This window comes from Pyrus communis, chromosome 11 (assembly GCF_963583255.1).
Source record: "Pyrus communis chromosome 11, drPyrComm1.1, whole genome shotgun sequence".
Taxonomy (NCBI): Eukaryota; Viridiplantae; Streptophyta; class Magnoliopsida; order Rosales; family Rosaceae; genus Pyrus; species Pyrus communis.
The window spans coordinates 3,202,783-3,219,369 of NC_084813.1; the positions used below are offsets into that span (position 1 = coordinate 3,202,783).

The 16,587-nt window shown below is 38.6% G+C and overlaps 3 protein-coding genes across 3 annotated transcripts; 2 read left to right on the top strand and 1 right to left on the bottom strand.

Moving 5' to 3' along the window:
- The first annotated feature begins 5,936 nt into the window (after window positions 1–5,936).
- On the top strand, window positions 5,937–8,601 carry LOC137749215 (probable histone chaperone ASF1A). Its single transcript, XM_068489327.1, has 3 exons — window positions 5,937–6,159; window positions 7,558–7,673; window positions 7,778–8,601. The coding sequence occupies exons 1-3, from the start codon at window positions 6,051–6,053 to the stop codon at window positions 8,129–8,131; spliced, it is 579 nt and encodes a 192-aa protein (XP_068345428.1). The 5' UTR covers window positions 5,937–6,050; the 3' UTR covers window positions 8,132–8,601.
- A 459-nt stretch (window positions 8,602–9,060) lies between these two features.
- On the bottom strand, window positions 9,061–10,600 carry LOC137749361 (uncharacterized). The gene is made up of 4 exons (XM_068489458.1): window positions 10,233–10,600; window positions 9,688–9,810; window positions 9,548–9,598; window positions 9,061–9,456 (listed from the first exon to the last, which is right to left on the bottom strand). Exons 1-4 carry the CDS (start codon window positions 10,488–10,490, stop codon window positions 9,397–9,399), a joined length of 492 nt encoding a protein of 163 aa, XP_068345559.1. The 5' UTR covers window positions 10,491–10,600; the 3' UTR covers window positions 9,061–9,396.
- A 580-nt stretch (window positions 10,601–11,180) lies between these two features.
- Window positions 11,181–15,123, top strand: LOC137708055 (2-hydroxyacyl-CoA lyase-like). Its single transcript, XM_068447035.1, has 2 exons — window positions 11,181–12,719; window positions 14,529–15,123. The coding sequence occupies exons 1-2, from the start codon at window positions 11,322–11,324 to the stop codon at window positions 14,841–14,843; spliced, it is 1,713 nt and encodes a 570-aa protein (XP_068303136.1). The 5' UTR covers window positions 11,181–11,321; the 3' UTR covers window positions 14,844–15,123.
- Window positions 15,124–16,587: the final 1,464 nt, after the last annotated feature.

Below are 16,587 nucleotides of genomic sequence, written 5' to 3' on the forward strand. Positions count from 1 at the left end.
TGACGCCAATTGAGTTTCTTAGTCTGACAAAGTCTTCTTGTTTGAGTGGCTTGGTGAATATGTCGGCAACTTGGTCTTGAGACTTCACGTATTCCACTTGCACATCCTTTCTTGCAATGCACTCTCTTAAGAAATGATAACGGGTATCTATGTGTTTGCTCCTGTCATGGAATACTGGATTCTTTGCTAGAGCTATTGCAGACTTGTTGTCGACATAGATCTTTGTTGGCTCTTCTTGTCGCATTCTTAATTCTTTCAGCAAGTTTCTCAACCAGATTGCATGGCAGACACATGAAGTAGCAGCTACATATTCAGCTTCACAGGTAGAGAGAGTGACAATCGGTTGCTTCTTCGACATCCATGTGAATGCAGTGTCTCCCATGAAGAACACAAATCCAGTAGTGCTTTTTCTATCATCGGAATCTCCTGCCCAATCACTGTCGCTATATCCAACAAGTTTGTAGTTATCAGAACTTGAATAAAACAAGCCAAACTTGAATAAAATCTATATCTCAACTTGGTGTGGTTCAGTATAACTGGATGTTGACTTTTATGAGGATAATTTGGATGGGCTGTGATGTTGGCAAGGTCAAGCCTTCGTGTAGTGCAGTTCGGCTTTTCTCAATTTGGCCTTTATTGATGTACTTTCTCCAAATTGTGTTAATCGATTATATGTTAACCATTAAGCCCTTATTTTTCCGCATACAATAAAACTAAAGTTTATGAAGAAATGTCAATGACTTGAGATTATGTATTGAGTTTCGGTCGTCATTTATTTGAAAGACTCCTGAAGTGCAACTTTTGTGTTTGGATCAATCTCAGTTATTTAAGATTTACCAATGCAGTTCCTTGCGCATCATCATCACTCCATTGGGTTTGTATGTCTTTTATATATGGCTGATTGTTTTCATCTTCTGATGCCTCACTTTTGATAGTAAACATAAACATCATACATTGTTCTTAGCTAATTCAAGTTAGATGTTGATGCTATTTTGAAGGCAAATTTCAAATTTGTCATCCTGGTTTTATCATCTTGAGATTTCAGAATGTGACACATGATTAATTCTATGCAGGATTTGGTCGTTCCTTCCCTCATGGACAAAGGCATTGGATTTTCTTCGTCAACCTTGGCAATGGTTCCAGGAATACCTATTAAGCCAATGCTCTTCTTACTTTGTATTAAAGAATGCAAGTAGAATAAAAACTAATGCTGCAACTCAGTGTTTTTAATGTTTGTTTGTGGTAGGATCACGAATGGTGTTCAGCAAGCACTGATGCTCTTTGAAAAAAAAGGTTTTACATGTGAATACAAGTAAGGTCCTCCCTTACCTGTGGATGCATTGTTTTGCCGTGGTCATTTTTCCTGCCTAATTAAAATTCACTACATCTTATAATTTAAGCTTATGATATACACCTTTGAAACTATTTATGTTCAAACTCATGATTAGATATTTTGAATTTCTTTGGCCTTGTACTGAAATCTATGTGTTTGGGAATATATTTGCTAATAAGAGGTTCAAAAGATGTCAATGCAAAATTGTTGGAGACTTCTGTTCCGTGTCACCTATAATTTGTTCCGACAACTCTTATTTAGTTGAAAAGATTTCAGGGTTGTGAAATTTTCGAGGTTTACTTCAAGAATTTTCTTCTGAGAATTCCTGTGATCATTTATTTTAAATATTGGTTACATTCTGGTATACTTTATTCCCAAAAGGAATTAGATGGGTGGTGATCTCTCTTTCTCTTGTTCCCCTCCCCTCCTCCCCCTCCTCTCCTTTTTCTGGCTATAGAAGCTCCAACTATTCCTTTTGATTTTCAAAGTAACTCCGTGGTATCTGCTGATGAAGTGGTTCTTTGCATTCATCAAACTGTGCCTCATGTGAAGTTAAGAGAGTCTGCTTAGCCTTTAGATTTGAAACAACTACTATGCTTATGACCATAATTGTTGGAGAACAATTTAGAAACAACAAAATAATAGAAATACAGAATCAAAATATTTATACTTTATTATTCAAATCCACTTGGAATACAGAATACAATTACACAATAAATACAAATATTATAATAATACTAACTTGAATGAATCGAAGGTAGAAGCTAGCACAATAGTTATGTCCTTCGAACAATATTTCCGTCCCACTCTTGTGCTTGTGGTTCTACAACGTCTGCTCGACCAGGATACAACTACCTAATTCTACAACCCATATTGGATTATAGAATTCTAGCGAATTACTTTGTGTGTTTACTCTCTAAGAATTTTGTACGGAAGAAAAAGATGAAGAAAGGATATCTATCAATAGAACTGAGGACTCCAGTTATATAGGCTCTTTCATACCTCTTCAAATACTTTTTGGATATATCTGAAGCTATACAACTCTTTCCAAAGAGTTGTGTCTATTAATTAAAACGTTTTAAATTAATTTAATTAAAAATTTAAAACTAATTGATCAGATTAATTCCTTGACCCCAAGTGACCCAAGGGCCCTTGTCTTGATTAATTAATATTAATATTATAGTATAATCATCAAGCTTAATCCACATAATTAGTGGCCCAAACCTCAATCCTCATTCCAAATGACCTAACACCTAATCAATATTAAAAAGGACTTGACTTATATAAAGACCTTTGACAAATTGTTGTTTCCCGATGTGGAACAATAGGAGCTCAAAACTCCATCAATAATTTCAGATATGATGGTCAAATTGGTTGATGGGTCTGTGCGTGTATTTTCACGAAACGGGGGAGGAGTCAACATCAAGATTTCCAGATCTGATTAACATAGTTAATGCATCTTGTAAGCCTGATGCAGAAACTTTTATACTAGATGCGGAGGTAAAAGTTCTTAGTATTGTACTCATGGACAAGCACAGACAAAGATGCTCTTCTGGAGTTGTTAAATTCTTTCTTTTGGTTGGGGGATAACTAAGTTCTCTGAGATTTTCTGGTTTCAGGTAGTTGCAGTTGATAGGAATAATGGTCACAAGCTAATGTCTTTTCAAGAATTGTCGTCACGTGGGAGAGGGGGCAGAGATACATCAATTACATTGGATAGCATAAAGGTTGTATGACTTATCGGGATGCTATCCAATGTGCTTCTTAATTGGGAAACATAAGATGTTCATTCTAAAGCCTTCCTTACATAATAAATCAAATCTAATAAAAAATGTTGATAGACTATTTATACAGGTTCACGTGATAGATAAAATTCGTATAAAAAAATTGTGTAATTGTTGATCCTAAAAATTACAAAACCTACGTGGTGCGCAGGCCGAGTAACTAATAAGCTAACTACGTCCTTCGGTCGAATGCGGGGCGTGCCAACTCGTCGGCCGAGCCTGGCCGAGGAGTAAAATTTGTTGATGTTGCATTGAGCGCGTCGGTGACTTCTCTATCTTGCGACTGCGGCCGAGGAAGGAACAAATCTCGGCCTTTGGATTCTCGAGCCTGAAGACAAGGCTGCTAGTTCTACGAAGTTCAATATCAAATTCGGCTCTCAAGGTGCCGAATGTAGTAACCTGGTAACACCTCACTTCGCCGGGAAGGCTAATGAGATGACCTCTGCCAATAAGGATTTGAAAATCCTTCTCGACCGAGACTTGGATAGATAACCAGTCGGCCTCGACGCAATGCTGTTTATCCAAACTGAAGGTGCTTCGGGAACGGTTGATTCTACGGCAACAGTGCTGTTTATCCAAACTGAAGATGTTCGCCGGTTGCCTTCACAGTGCTGTTTATCCAAACTGAAGATGTGTCGGCGGAAAAAGAAAATAAAAGAAATCTCAAGATGTTTGAGAGGTTTTGCGCAGGGCAGTTGGGTGTTGAATTCCAGGTCCTCTTTTAATTGTCTGCCGCTTGGTATTTATAGAACTAACTTAGCGCAAAATCCATATGTGACCATCAACCTCCACAAATAATAATTTACGTGGAGATGATGATTATCCAATGAAAGTCGTGGCACTCAACGTCTTTGATGCTAACCATGCATTTTAGCCAAAACCACGTAACAAAGCTTGGTATGCCAATTCCTTCTTTGCTAAAGATAAGCATTGTCATTCAAACCTTGGAATATCAAGCTTTATCCATAGAATATTCACTTCATTTGGCAGCCTTGAGTTTGCTAATTATTATCCCATGCATGCATCACAATGGCTTACTTCACGTAATTAATCATTCAAGTTGGACTCCACCTTGGTTACCAACTGATGCCACCACATGCTAAGCCTCTTATAATGCATGATGCTCAATCCCGCGTTGAATGCTAAGAATCCCAAACTAAATTGAACTATTTTGCTTGTTTCGATATAGTTTGAGTCACATTTATCTCGTACAAGAAAAGTGTCAAGATAATTCATTATTAAAAGATAATTATCATGATTAAAAATCATAATATTATCCTCTAATAACAACAAAATTATTGTAACTTTCTTATCCGACGATTAAGAATCATCCTTACTCAACGGCCTCGATTGCTTGGGCCGATGGTGTAAAATCAAGTCCAAACAGTAATGTATGGGTAGATTTCATTTTTGTTCTGAAATATTGAATTTGTTTTCAAACATTTTCTTTCATGTGCAGGCCAACATCTGCGTATTTGTCTTTGATATCATGTTTGCCAATGGAAAGCAGTAAATATCTATAACTCCTTATGTAGCGTTTCTTGATCTGGTTTTTCCTTCTGTTTTGGACACAGGCTTTCTGACCCCAAATTTATTACTGATTTGGTAAACTTTTATGGAGCAATAGGATGAGAACCCTGCTCTACATTGGTTTAATGAATTGATCATCTAATCTGGTTTTTCCTAAAGATATACCAAACTGGACTTGGTTCCTACGTTTTCAAATCACGTTAAGATTCTAGCTCTACATGAAGCATCACATGAATACTTTCAGTTGTGGGGTGATTGAACACATTACAACCTCATGTTGTTTTTCTTTCATCATTGGCGATCCAACAACGATTCATGACGACATCACTGCAAGTATCAACCAGTTAAAGAAATGATACATCAAAGGCGACAATACCAAACAAATTGCATTGCAGTTTTCCTTCACCCATCAACAAGAGCATTAGAAGATCGAAGTCAAGTAGATTTAATCTCAAGACAATCTTGTCGACCTCTTCATGAAGTCATTGCAGAAATATACTTTTCATAAACTTGTTCAAGGAATTGGATTACTTAAACTTTCATATTTGCATCACTGGTAGTTCTCATAGGAAGCTTTGTCGAACTCAAGGGAGTATCCTCTGAAGCATACTCATATGACCTTACTGTACTCTTTACCTACGATTGGAAACATTTTTTCCTACTTAGTTTTTACTAGCCTAACGAAGTTTTGATGAGGCACCTACTATAAGTTGGTCATACCCTTGTATGTGTTAATGATCAACCGGGAGACGTGAAACATCAATATCCTGTATTAACTCACTTTTCTTCTTAGACTACGAGTTTGTCCTACTAAGTTACCACATCAAAGTTTTGAAGATCAATTCCTTATAAGCTTTATATTACTTGTAAAGCAAGAAACACCATAATAATTAATTGAAAAATATTATTCACATTCTCATTTTTACTTCTCACCCAACATTGATCATCTATGGTTCTTAGCACTACCCAATTAGTTTCGCAACGAGTCCATTTTTATCCTTTTTAGGCTCACCGCCTCAAGTTTCCCACACCAGTAAATAACCGTTTCCTCACCCTTCACCAAAAATCTCCCGCCAAATCGACACCGCTTATCGCCCGTATCCATCCGGTCACTATCCCGTTTTCCATTTCTCTCTTTAAAACGACATCAATAAATTTCCCCCAAAACCCAGAACTCCCAAATCGAACCGGCAAATCAAATCCCTCTCCGCGCAAAAAAAAAAAAAAAAAATGGAAGTAAATAAAAGCAGTGTTCCGAAACCAATTCGCGATTCGGGCTTGGGATTTCGATTAAGGTTCTGAAACCTAGGGTTTCAATCCGTCCGTAAGAAATCGTACGCGAGTAGAGTAGTAGTCACAGTCACAGTCGTTGTCGTCTTCTTCTTCGTCTGGGCTTCGTTGCAATGAGCGCCATTAACATCACGAACGTGACGGTGCTCGACAATCCGGCTCTGTTTCTGGCACCCTTCCAGTTCGAAATTTCTTACGAGTGCAACACTCCTCTCAAAGACGGTACTGCTTTCCCCTCTTTCTCTTTCTTTTAGTTTTTGTACTGTTATTTTTAATTTTATGATTGAGTTTGAATTAGGGTTTTTTTCGTGTTTGATTGGGAAATTGGCAGAACAATTGGAGATTGAAGTGTTAGATGTAATGTTGAATGGGTAGAAGTTATCTTCCGAAAAAATGGGTTTTCTTGGCTTGCAAGGAGATGGGTGTGCGAGAGCTCATATACTATAGATTGGATTATTATCTTATTGTTGTGAAATACTGGGGATATACACCCAATTGATTGAGTTTATTGTTTGGGTTTTGAGCCAGAAGTGAAACTGTTTCTTGGTTGATGAGTGTTTCTTCTTTTCGTTTTTCACGATGTAGTTGGAACAATAAACATTATAGTATGTTGGAAGAATTTGTAGCATTGGATTGCCATTGAATGAGAAGTGGAAATAAGAAAATGTCGTCGCAGTGGACTTGGTGTGATGCTGAAAGAAGTCAAACTGTGTTTTGTATGCATTTCAAGAAAGCGTATGTTCTAAAGATTGGTGGTAATCTTTTCTATCAATGACCATGTTTGATTTATCAGCTTTGCTAATAACAATTCATTTCTGCATTTCGAGGGTGCACTGTATACATATTTATTGTTATTCCAGTAATTTCAGTTTCAATGTCTTTGTCGTGCCCTTACCCCTGACCTCACCCCCCCTCCTTTCTTCCTTCCTGTTCTTTGATGCGATTGGATCTATTTAGACTGTTTGCAGTTAAATTAAATACAGCTAAAGGTGAATGGATTTGGATTTTGGAATAGAAATAAATTTAGCAAAGAATAGATGCATTGATGAGGTGCTTCAGCTATGGAATATTGTTTAACATGTCAGTCACTTGAATGTAATTATAGTACTTGCCTGAGGTGCTATAATTGCGTAGGTATTGCATATAGAACTGTAGACAGAAAACCAGAAAGGTATCTTTCAAAGAGTGAAAACGTAACACCGTGTAATTAGGCAAACAGTAGAGCTGTAACTCTAAAATCTTTCCAATTTTATAGCTTTGATCGACAGAAAATTATTTAACCACCAAGTAGCACCAACTTGAAGCATTGACCTAACCGGACTTATTGAGGACAACAGACAGTAAAGTAATTATGTACAGATGCTTGTTAAAAGATTTAGTCTTCTAGTTCCATACCCTTCCTTTAATATTTTTTGGAAATTATCATATCCTATTTCAGATTCTTGAGTCATCCCCTCACTAATGGTGATGATTGTTTGCATGAAACTTGAATGGAATGGGGAGCTGACTTTCTGAGATTGCACAAGTAGCACCTAGTTGCACATGCTTTTCTAGTTCTAGGTGAACTAAAAGTGTATGGATGCCTTGTTTACTTGTTGAATAATTTTTATGCCAATACAGATTTGGAATGGAAGCTCATCTACGTGGGATCTGCTGAGGATGAGACTTATGACCAACTACTGGAGAGTGTACTTGTTGGGCCCGTCAATGTTGGAAACTATCGTTTTGTACTACAGGTAAGCTTCCACTAGATCCTTCTACCGTATTCTTTTCACATCTGACTCACAAGGTGCATTTGAATTTGAATCAACTCCAGTTAATTTTGTTGATCATTTTGCAGGCAGATCCTCCTGACCCATCCAAGATTCGTGATGAAGACATCATTGGTGTGACAGTGCTTCTGTTGACCTGCTCTTATATTGGTCAGGAATTTATCCGAGTGGGCTACTATGTTAACAATGATTATGATGATGAGCAGCTGCGAGAAGAACCTCCTCCAAAGGTCTTGATTGATAGGGTTCAAAGAAACATTTTGTCTGATAAGCCCAGGGTCACAAAGTTCCCCATCAATTTCCAGCCAAAGAATACTGAGAGTGGAGAACAACCCTCTCCGCGTGATCAGCCTAATGAGGCGGATGGAAGCGAAGAACAGCTAGTTTTGCCCGTAGATCCTTCAGAGGAGCAGAAACCTTAGGTATTGAATCACAGGCTTCCAATTCCTTTTTGACTTTTGATATCCTCTTTCTAGGAAAACATTATGCATAACGTTTCACTTGGCGATTGCCAAAAAAATTAGAAGGATACCAATGCTTTGTCCCTACCGGGGAAGGGGTTTTGAAGTTAATAACTTCTTCCTTGTAGCTACAGTAAACATCGGTTCAGGAAGCTATGCTGACTTTTGGTTGTTGGAAGTCTCGTTCATTCAGGTGATATTTTGTGCTGACTGGGATTATCAAATTTGTAGCAATAGGAGACAGATGTTCACTACTAGCCTGAAATCTCACCGAACCTTGTGTATAATCTTAACTTTTTGGACTAATATCACTTCTGGAGCTTTTTCTTTGTTTAAGTTTGCGTAATCAAGGTAGTCGTGAAAGTAAAATGCAATGGTTCTGTGTTTCACTTGTTTTATTGGCCCGATAGCCTATGTCAAGAATTTTAGCAGTAGCGTGTTTGAGTTATTGCATCGGCACCCTGACTCCATAACAGAAGAACCATGCCTCCATTTTAGCCTGTGTATGAGCTGAATCATTCAACCAAGATGTCTGTTGTGTATAGTTTTTGTTGTGGCTTTTATTACAGTTCTTCCGATTCAAACTTTCCGAGTTTAAGGGGCAATGTTTGACCCTTGAATTGAAATCTGTTTTAGCCCCTTTGTGGAACTACCGATAATTACACTTCGGATAAATGTTTGCAATCGTCGGATTAGCATCAATTGGTATGTAAACATTATGCTTGTCAAGTCAATTCTGTGAATCTTAAAATCTTATGAATGCAAGACGTGATCATTTTCATTCTCCTGATGACAAAAGCTAAGTGGGTAATAAGAAGGGATAAAACCTAAGATTAAAACAAAATTTGGCCGAAACTAAACAACAGAAAAGTATTATCAAGCAGTCCTTTAGTGTTGGAACCCCCAGTCCCACATCGGACAGAGGGAGAAGAGAAGAGTGCTTTAAATAGAAATACCCCTCTCTAATTAACACCGAGGCCTTTTGTGATAAAACCCCACACCTGAGGATTGTGCAGGTGGTTAAGTGGGGACAGTATCGGTGTTGTTGGAGTGGGCCCTCGGCCCGTCGACCTGAAAATTTCCACATTTAGCCACATCACTAGGAAGCGATGAAAATCTTAAAATAGCTTTCCTTAATTCGGTACAAACCTAGCAAATCCTTGTTTTCCTTTCTCGCAGTTGTATTCTCTCACGGGACAGTAACCAAAAGCAACATTCTTAGAACTTTATCCACGCCTTCTCTTGGCTGGGTTCCCTTTGGATTGCTTACCACCATATCTCGTCCTCTGCATATTACAACATCCGTTATAAGTCATAACAGACTATATACTTTAAAGCCTAGATATATCCAAACATTGTGGTGTGATGTTTTTTTACCTTTTTCGACCCATTCTTGTCCCGTCTTTTACTTCTCTTTCTCGGCATACCCTAGAATAAAGTAGCAGGGATGGGTTAATTTCATGCATGCACATGTGACTTTATTTCCTGGTTTAATTTAGCATATACGAGAGACCTACCTGTGAATTAGCTAGAATTTTTGCATATAAAGCAGGGGTCTCCTCTTCATCAATTTTCCCATCAGCGTTCAGTATGGTCTTCAGCCTACCTTCGTCTAATAGTTTCTTAGATCGAGCATGTCTCTGCAATAATAACAACAATAGAATTAGTCACTAGTAATTGGTCTTGACAAGACCACATAAAAACACTGGCACTTCTTCAATTAAATGCGAGCAAGCACAACATAACAAAGCTGTATTAATGTATTCCTTCCTTACACCACTAGTGGTTAGGAACCCTTCTAGAACCTCTGCATCTCGCAAGACTGCATATCTCGTTGTATAAAAGATAGCTTAAGCAAATAGGTTCAAATCTCAATGGTTCTCTAAATCAGTAATTTTAAATCGTATCTTATTACACGAATACATTGCTCTCTGTTACTTAAATGTTCAGCATTCTGTCTCGTAAAGAGTAAATGAACTTTTAAAGTTTTTTCCAACTTCCCTTTATAACTTTTGACATTTTTTTTCAAATTTCCCTAAGATAATTATGACACACATCTTACCTTGGATTTCAGATGAGCCCTTAAACTCTCCTCATTCAAACAGACAATTCTAGGGCATAACCTGCATTTGAAAGCTGATTTGCATTTCACGATACAGTCTGGTAAATCTACCGGTATTGATTCCTCGTCTGGCATGATGTTAGATTCTTCCTCTAGTAATTCTGAACCACTTTTACCAAGCAACTGACCAGCAATAAGAACTGGTATTTCATGTCCTGTTGAAGCAGCATCATCTTCAGTTATTGGTAGACCTGGCATGAAAAGATGATGTCATACGTCCTGGAAGTGCTGACACTCCGAAACATAGGTGTATTTATTCTGGTCAAACATTAAGATGTAAAATGCACTCACTTTTCTACAAAGTTTGAACTCTCATGATCTATACTTAAGTCCACAGAAGCACATATCTTGCAACAGAAAAAAGTAATGGTAATTTTCTTTTCGAGGGGAAGGAAGTAGTAACGTAACATCTATATTTTATGCAAACGGCATAACAGTATGCTGCGTGCCTTGTGATTAGAAGTCGAAGCCTAATTTTCATATCAACTTTATGCCACTGTTACGCCTTTTATGCACAATAATAACATCAACTAATAAACTCGTCGTGGCATAGGAAATTGCTTTATGTTCCATTTGGAAGTATTTTTGCTCATCATAGTTTGCTTATCATACATCTAATCAATTGATACGTGTTATTTCATTTAATTTTAGTTAATTTTTACATTAAATATTAGTTTTTCAATTTAAAAAAAAATTAATCAAAATTAAATAAAATAACACGTGTCATTTAATTAAGTAATGATGAGCATATAGTTTTATGGGGATTAGCAAAAATGCTCCCGTTCCGTTTCGCCATTGACAGACAGACCGCCGCCCATCAAAGCAGAAAAGCAACAGCGGCTGACTCAGCATTCCTTATCAAATTTGATTTCTCCATCTACCCATCTCCTAATTCTCTACCACCTCCCCGACATAACACATTTCCCAACAATCTCTCGGCGGCATAATCGTCCAACTTCTGTGTCTATATGTACCCACTCCACTCACTCGTTTCCCCCCAAACCATAAGAAGCACTGCAATCAGATCCAATGGGTGAATCAACCACAACCGCACTCGATGGCAACCAGCTGATCGCCAAGGCCCTTGCCCGGTTCGGCGTCGACCGCATGTTCGGAGTCGTGGGAATTCCCGTCACTTCGCTCGCGAACCGCGCGGTTTCGCTCGGAGTTCGGTTTATCGCCTTCCACAACGAGCAGTCGGCGGGTTACGCCGCCTCAGCCTACGGGTATCTAACGGGTCGACCCGGAGTCCTCCTCACGGTCTCGGGTCCCGGATGCGTCCACGGGCTCGCGGGTCTTTCCAACGCCATGGCCAATGCTTGGCCCATGGTGATGATCTCGGGTTCGTGCGACCAGAAAGATTTCGGCCGCGGAGATTTCCAGGAGCTCGATCAGATCGCCGCCGTCGAACCCTTTTCCAAATTCTCCGCCAAAGCTAAATCAATCAAAGAAATACCGGATTGCGTGTTTCAAGCTCTTGCAAAAGCCGGTTCGGGTCGACCCGGAGGGTGCTATTTGGATTTTCCTTCGGATGTACTGCACCAGACAATTTCTGAGGCGGAGGCTGAGAGCTTATTGGCCACCGCCGCCGAGAAATTCGGAGAGTCGGAGAAGGTTCCGTGTGTGCAGAATTCGCAGATTGAGGAGGCCGTTTCGCTGCTCCGGCACGCGGAGAGGCCGTTGATTGTTTTTGGTAAAGGAGCTGCATTTGCTCGAGCGGAGAACGAGTTGGGTAAGCTGGTGGAGAGGACGGGAATCCCATTTTTGCCCACTCCAATGGGGAAGGGGCTGTTGCCGGACACTCATGAGCTGGCGGCGACCGCGGCAAGGTCTCTGGCGATCGGGAAGTGTGACGTGGTGCTTGTCGTTGGCGCAAGGCTTAACTGGCTTTTGCACTTTGGTGAGCCGCCCAAGTGGTCCAAGGATGTGAAGTTCATTTTGGTTGATGTTAGTAAGGAAGAGATTGAGCTGCGAAAACCACATTTGGGTTTGGTTGGAGATGCAAAGTTGGTGTTGGAGAATATCAATTTGGGGATCAAGGATGACCCTTTTTGTTTGGGGAAGTCTCATCCGTGGGTTGCAGCGATTTTGAGTAAGGTGAAGGACAATGTTTCGAAAATGGAGGCTCAGTTGGCTAAGGAAGTTGTGCCATTTAATTTCTTGACGCCGATGAAGATTATTAGAGATGCAATTGCAGGGTTGGGGAGCCCTGCTCCTATATTGGTTTCCGAGGGGGCTAACACTATGGATGTGGGTCGGTCTGTGTTGGTTCAGACCGAGCCGAGGACCAGGTTGGATGCAGGGACTTGGGGAACAATGGGGGTTGGATTGGGTTACTGCATTGCGGGTGCGGTAGCTTCTCCTGACCGGCTTGTTGTTGCAGTGGAAGGGGATTCAGGATTTGGGTTCAGTGCAATGGAAGTTGAGGTATGGTCCCTCACATGCGTTGTCATAAAAAATATGTGCTAATGGTTATTAAATATTAATTCCGGCAAATTATCTGCTAGTGATATGCTTGATAGCTGTGATTGATCCTTTAGCAAGGATAACCTGTTTGTTTACATAAATACTTTCATTTGAAGGCACACAGATTGTGCTGCGAAACTGTGATTTCTTTTCCTCCCCATGAAATTGTTTTGGATCTGAGTTGGTCAATCTCATTAATGGTTTAGAGAGTTAGAGTAACTTGATTTGTAGTCATCTGACATCTGCTTGCCGGTTGTTGGTTTTGATGCGGTTTTCGTTTAGTTCGAAAGATGTGGAAGAAAATTTGGTGGTCTTTGTGTTAGGTATAGGAATAAAAAGAATTTGGAAGTGAGATGCTTAATGGCATATGTGCTGCATTATCAACCTAGGTGTTGTTTATTAGGTTGGTGAAAGTAATAGTACAAATAATATTAAACATAACAGTAACCCTTTTTCCTTTCCCTTTTGGTTTTTATTTTTTGTTTTAAAAGACATTAGAGAAAGAAACGTATAATTGGACAGCTTAACTGGTCATCTTAGTTTTTTTTTTCTGTTAGTATTAGCTTAGTTTTGAACATGCAGTCGCATGGGTTTGGACATGATTAGCTTAAGTAGTGAGTGAGCATCTTATTTGAAGTTGGGGTTAAAAATGGGCAACTTTAAGTGCTGAAGGGACTTACAAAGTAGGCTGGATTATACTTGGAGTGGTAGGAGTTGGGTCTTGAGGGGGGACTACATGTTTTCGGTTATATACATTGGAGGTTTTTAGTCTCTATCTTCACAAGTAAGGACTTTTTGTTTGAAAAATTTGCAGGGGCCATGACCTCCATCATCTCCACATCGAGTCTGATGTTGGCTTTCCTTTGTATTAGAAACTTTTGGAATACGTAACAAAGACAGCTTGAAGCATGTGCAGTTTTTTCTCAAAATGTGTTGAGATTTAGAGAATGACATGATATTTGTGATTTCCTCGGTAGATATCTACCCTTGTGTCTTATTTATAGAGCACACAGTCCTGGAGACATTTAAACAAATAGTAGACATTTGCTGTTTTTGTTGTAGTTGTGCTACTTTGAGGTAAATGATGGTCAGACTTCTCTCTCTGAAAGCTTCAGCAAGTTAGGTTTTGGTGGTTAGTACTAGTAGCGGACCAAAGTTCCATCATTTGGGTTACATTGGTGGTGTATTGAGAATTCATGCGACAATAGGTTTCTAAATACATAGGATTTACATGGTCTGACAAAAAAACATAGTTGGAGTAAGACCATCTTTTGAGAGATGTCGTAGGTAAGGCCATCTTTTCTCATAGTTCGAGTAAAGATAAGGCGTAGTTTCTGGTGAGAGATGTCGTTGGTAGTGTCTTTGGTCCAAAGTTTGAAGAGGGTCTGGTGGTCTTCTGTATAATAGGAAAAGAAAAAGGAAAGAAACGGTCGTTGAAAGCTTGACCTCGACACATTGCCATACTTTGTTCCCCTATTCACAATTTTCCCTTATTGCTGAGCGCAGCTTTTGTTAAGGTTAGTGGGCTAGAAGCAATTTTGTTAGAAAATTTGATTTCTCTTTCATGATCACCCTTTGAAATTTCTTTCCTGTAATCAAGATTCCCTTACAAATTTTCCATTATATCATCAATGTTTTTTGTTTGGTCAATGTCCATTGATAATGTTTATCTTATTGCCTGTCTGTCTGTTTATAGTGTGTGTATATGCGTTACTTGGGCTGTACAAGAGATAATATCATTCGTGTATTCTTTTTCTTTGATTTCTGCAGACATTGGTTCGATACCAGTTACCTGTTGTTGTGATAGTCTTTAACAATGGTGGCGTATATGGTGGCGATCGAAGAAGCCCAGATGAAATTAGTGGGCCTTACAAGGATGACCCTGCTCCCACTTCCTTCGTCCCAAGCGCGGGTTATCACACTCTGATTGAAGCCTTTGGAGGCAAAGGCTATCTTGTTGGGACACCTGAAGAACTCAAGTCCGCCCTTTCAGAATCCTTCTCGGCACGAAAACCAGCTGTTATAAATGTAATTATCGATCCTTATGCTGGTGCAGAAAGTGGGAGGCTTCAACACAAGAACTGATGTAGGCCTGAGCTGCGTTTTAGCGCGCTCATTTCTCCGGGTAGAGGTGCTTCTGTATGAATAATGTAAACATGCATGAGATTTGGAGTTGTCAATTATTACGAATTACACTAATCTCACAGTTTCGTTAGGCGTGTAAATCGAAGAGAGTTTCAAATGAATGCCATTAACTCAAGGAACTGTATTTTTATTTTAGATGTGGTATAGAGATGTTGGAAGAATGGTTGGAAAGTGGAGGAGTTTATGTTTTTTTTGTTTAATGAATGATGGTTTATGAATACTTATCGTGCTTGTCTGAGTCCTGTGCAAATCAGTCCATTTGTAATTGTACAGGTTCTTGTATTTCTCTATTGATTTCTACATTTGAAGGTTTGTTAACTAAAACGTTTTCAGATAACCAAAAACTTTTGATCATGTTGGCATTAAAAAGTTAAAAGTACTTTTGGGTTAAAGAATCCATTGAAATTTTTCTAAAAGAAGCGGAGTGTAATTGAAGTGCTTTTACAAGAAACGCCTCTGAGCGGAAGTGCTTTCAAAGAAGTCTTTACAAATGAGCCTAATAAAGAGCTAAAATGTTGATTGAATGTTTTATTTGTCAAAATAATTTTTTTTTTTATCGACGTGTTTCTACTTTTATTTGTTAGAGTTTTATTCTATAATGGAAGTTGTGACTTGTGAGTGGTTTTAAGAGCTTGAAAAAAATAAAAAAAAATTTGGATAATAATTTGAGGTGTATTCAGAATTTATATATTTTAACATATAATGTATTTACTAATATGTGAGGTGATAATAAAACAATCCAAAAAGCTCAACCGGTCCAATCCCTCTGACAGCATCCGCTCCCATCATGCCTCTTGCTTCGAGAAGATCCCTTGACCATTAGCGTCGATTGGAGAAGAAGAGGAGGCATGGTGGAAGGTTATAAACTTCTTACACCCTACGTCGTACACTAACAGCATCATCTACATTGTCCCATTTTAATCATACTATTCGAAAAGTTCTATTAAGAAAAGGTCACAGTAATATTAATAGTAAACTTCTCACATATAGCCTGTACATAATTTTTCATCTCTAATATTAAATGTTATTCTTTAAAGAATGGTTGTTTCACTTCGGTTCAAGCATCAAAATAGTACCGAACAAAACTGTAAAAAATTCAATTGTAATTTTAATTTCACCTCAAAGTCTCATCTAACCAAACCGTGCCCACACTGTTGGATTTGGAGTCCCTAAATCTTGCAGACAAAATCCAATAACTAAATAAATAAATAATCTACATCTGCGTTTACTTGACTGGCTGTTTGTCACAAAGTAAAAAGATAAAACAAACGTCACTTCATATGTTCTCATTAATTATTGATTAAATGAATGTTGGAGGAGTCCAACTTTGTCTCTATAGGCCGGTAAAGACGGCAAACGACATATAACACCATACACTTACGGCTGAGAATTTCTGACACGAACTGATAATCCGACACGACATAACATGAAATTAACAAGTGTTCGGGTCGATACGATAACGAATCGGATCGTTATCGGGTAACCCGATAAGCACCTGTTAAAATAACAGGTTGATTCGGGTATACACGTGGGTAACACGATACACGATAAGAAGAATATTATTTTTATAATTTTATAACCCTAAAAAAATATTGTATTAATTATATATATTAATTTAACAATTTTATACCCCTAAAAACTATAATATATATTTGTATATATATTAAATTAACTATAATAATTA

Excerpts from the sequence above, each read along its gene's own strand:
- LOC137749215 (XM_068489327.1), top strand. The coding sequence starts at position 6,051 with ATGAGCGCCATTAACATCACGAACGTGACGGTGCTCGACAATCCGGCT. Across the intron at positions 6,160-7,557 it reads CAACACTCCTCTCAAAGACG|ATTTGGAATGGAAGCTCATC; the intron begins GTACTGCTTTCC and ends ATGCCAATACAG. Across the intron at positions 7,674-7,777 it reads ACTATCGTTTTGTACTACAG|GCAGATCCTCCTGACCCATC; the intron begins GTAAGCTTCCAC and ends ATCATTTTGCAG.
- LOC137749361 (XM_068489458.1), bottom strand. The coding sequence starts at position 10,490 with ATGCCAGGTCTACCAATAACTGAAGATGATGCTGCTTCAACAGGACAT. Across the intron at positions 9,811-10,232 it reads GGGCTCATCTGAAATCCAAG|AGACATGCTCGATCTAAGAA; the intron begins GTAAGATGTGTG and ends TTATTATTGCAG. Across the intron at positions 9,457-9,547 it reads ACAAGAATGGGTCGAAAAAG|AGGACGAGATATGGTGGTAA; the intron begins GTAAAAAAACAT and ends TGTAATATGCAG.
- LOC137708055 (XM_068447035.1), top strand. The coding sequence starts at position 11,322 with ATGGGTGAATCAACCACAACCGCACTCGATGGCAACCAGCTGATCGCC. Across the intron at positions 12,720-14,528 it reads TCAGTGCAATGGAAGTTGAG|ACATTGGTTCGATACCAGTT; the intron begins GTATGGTCCCTC and ends TGATTTCTGCAG.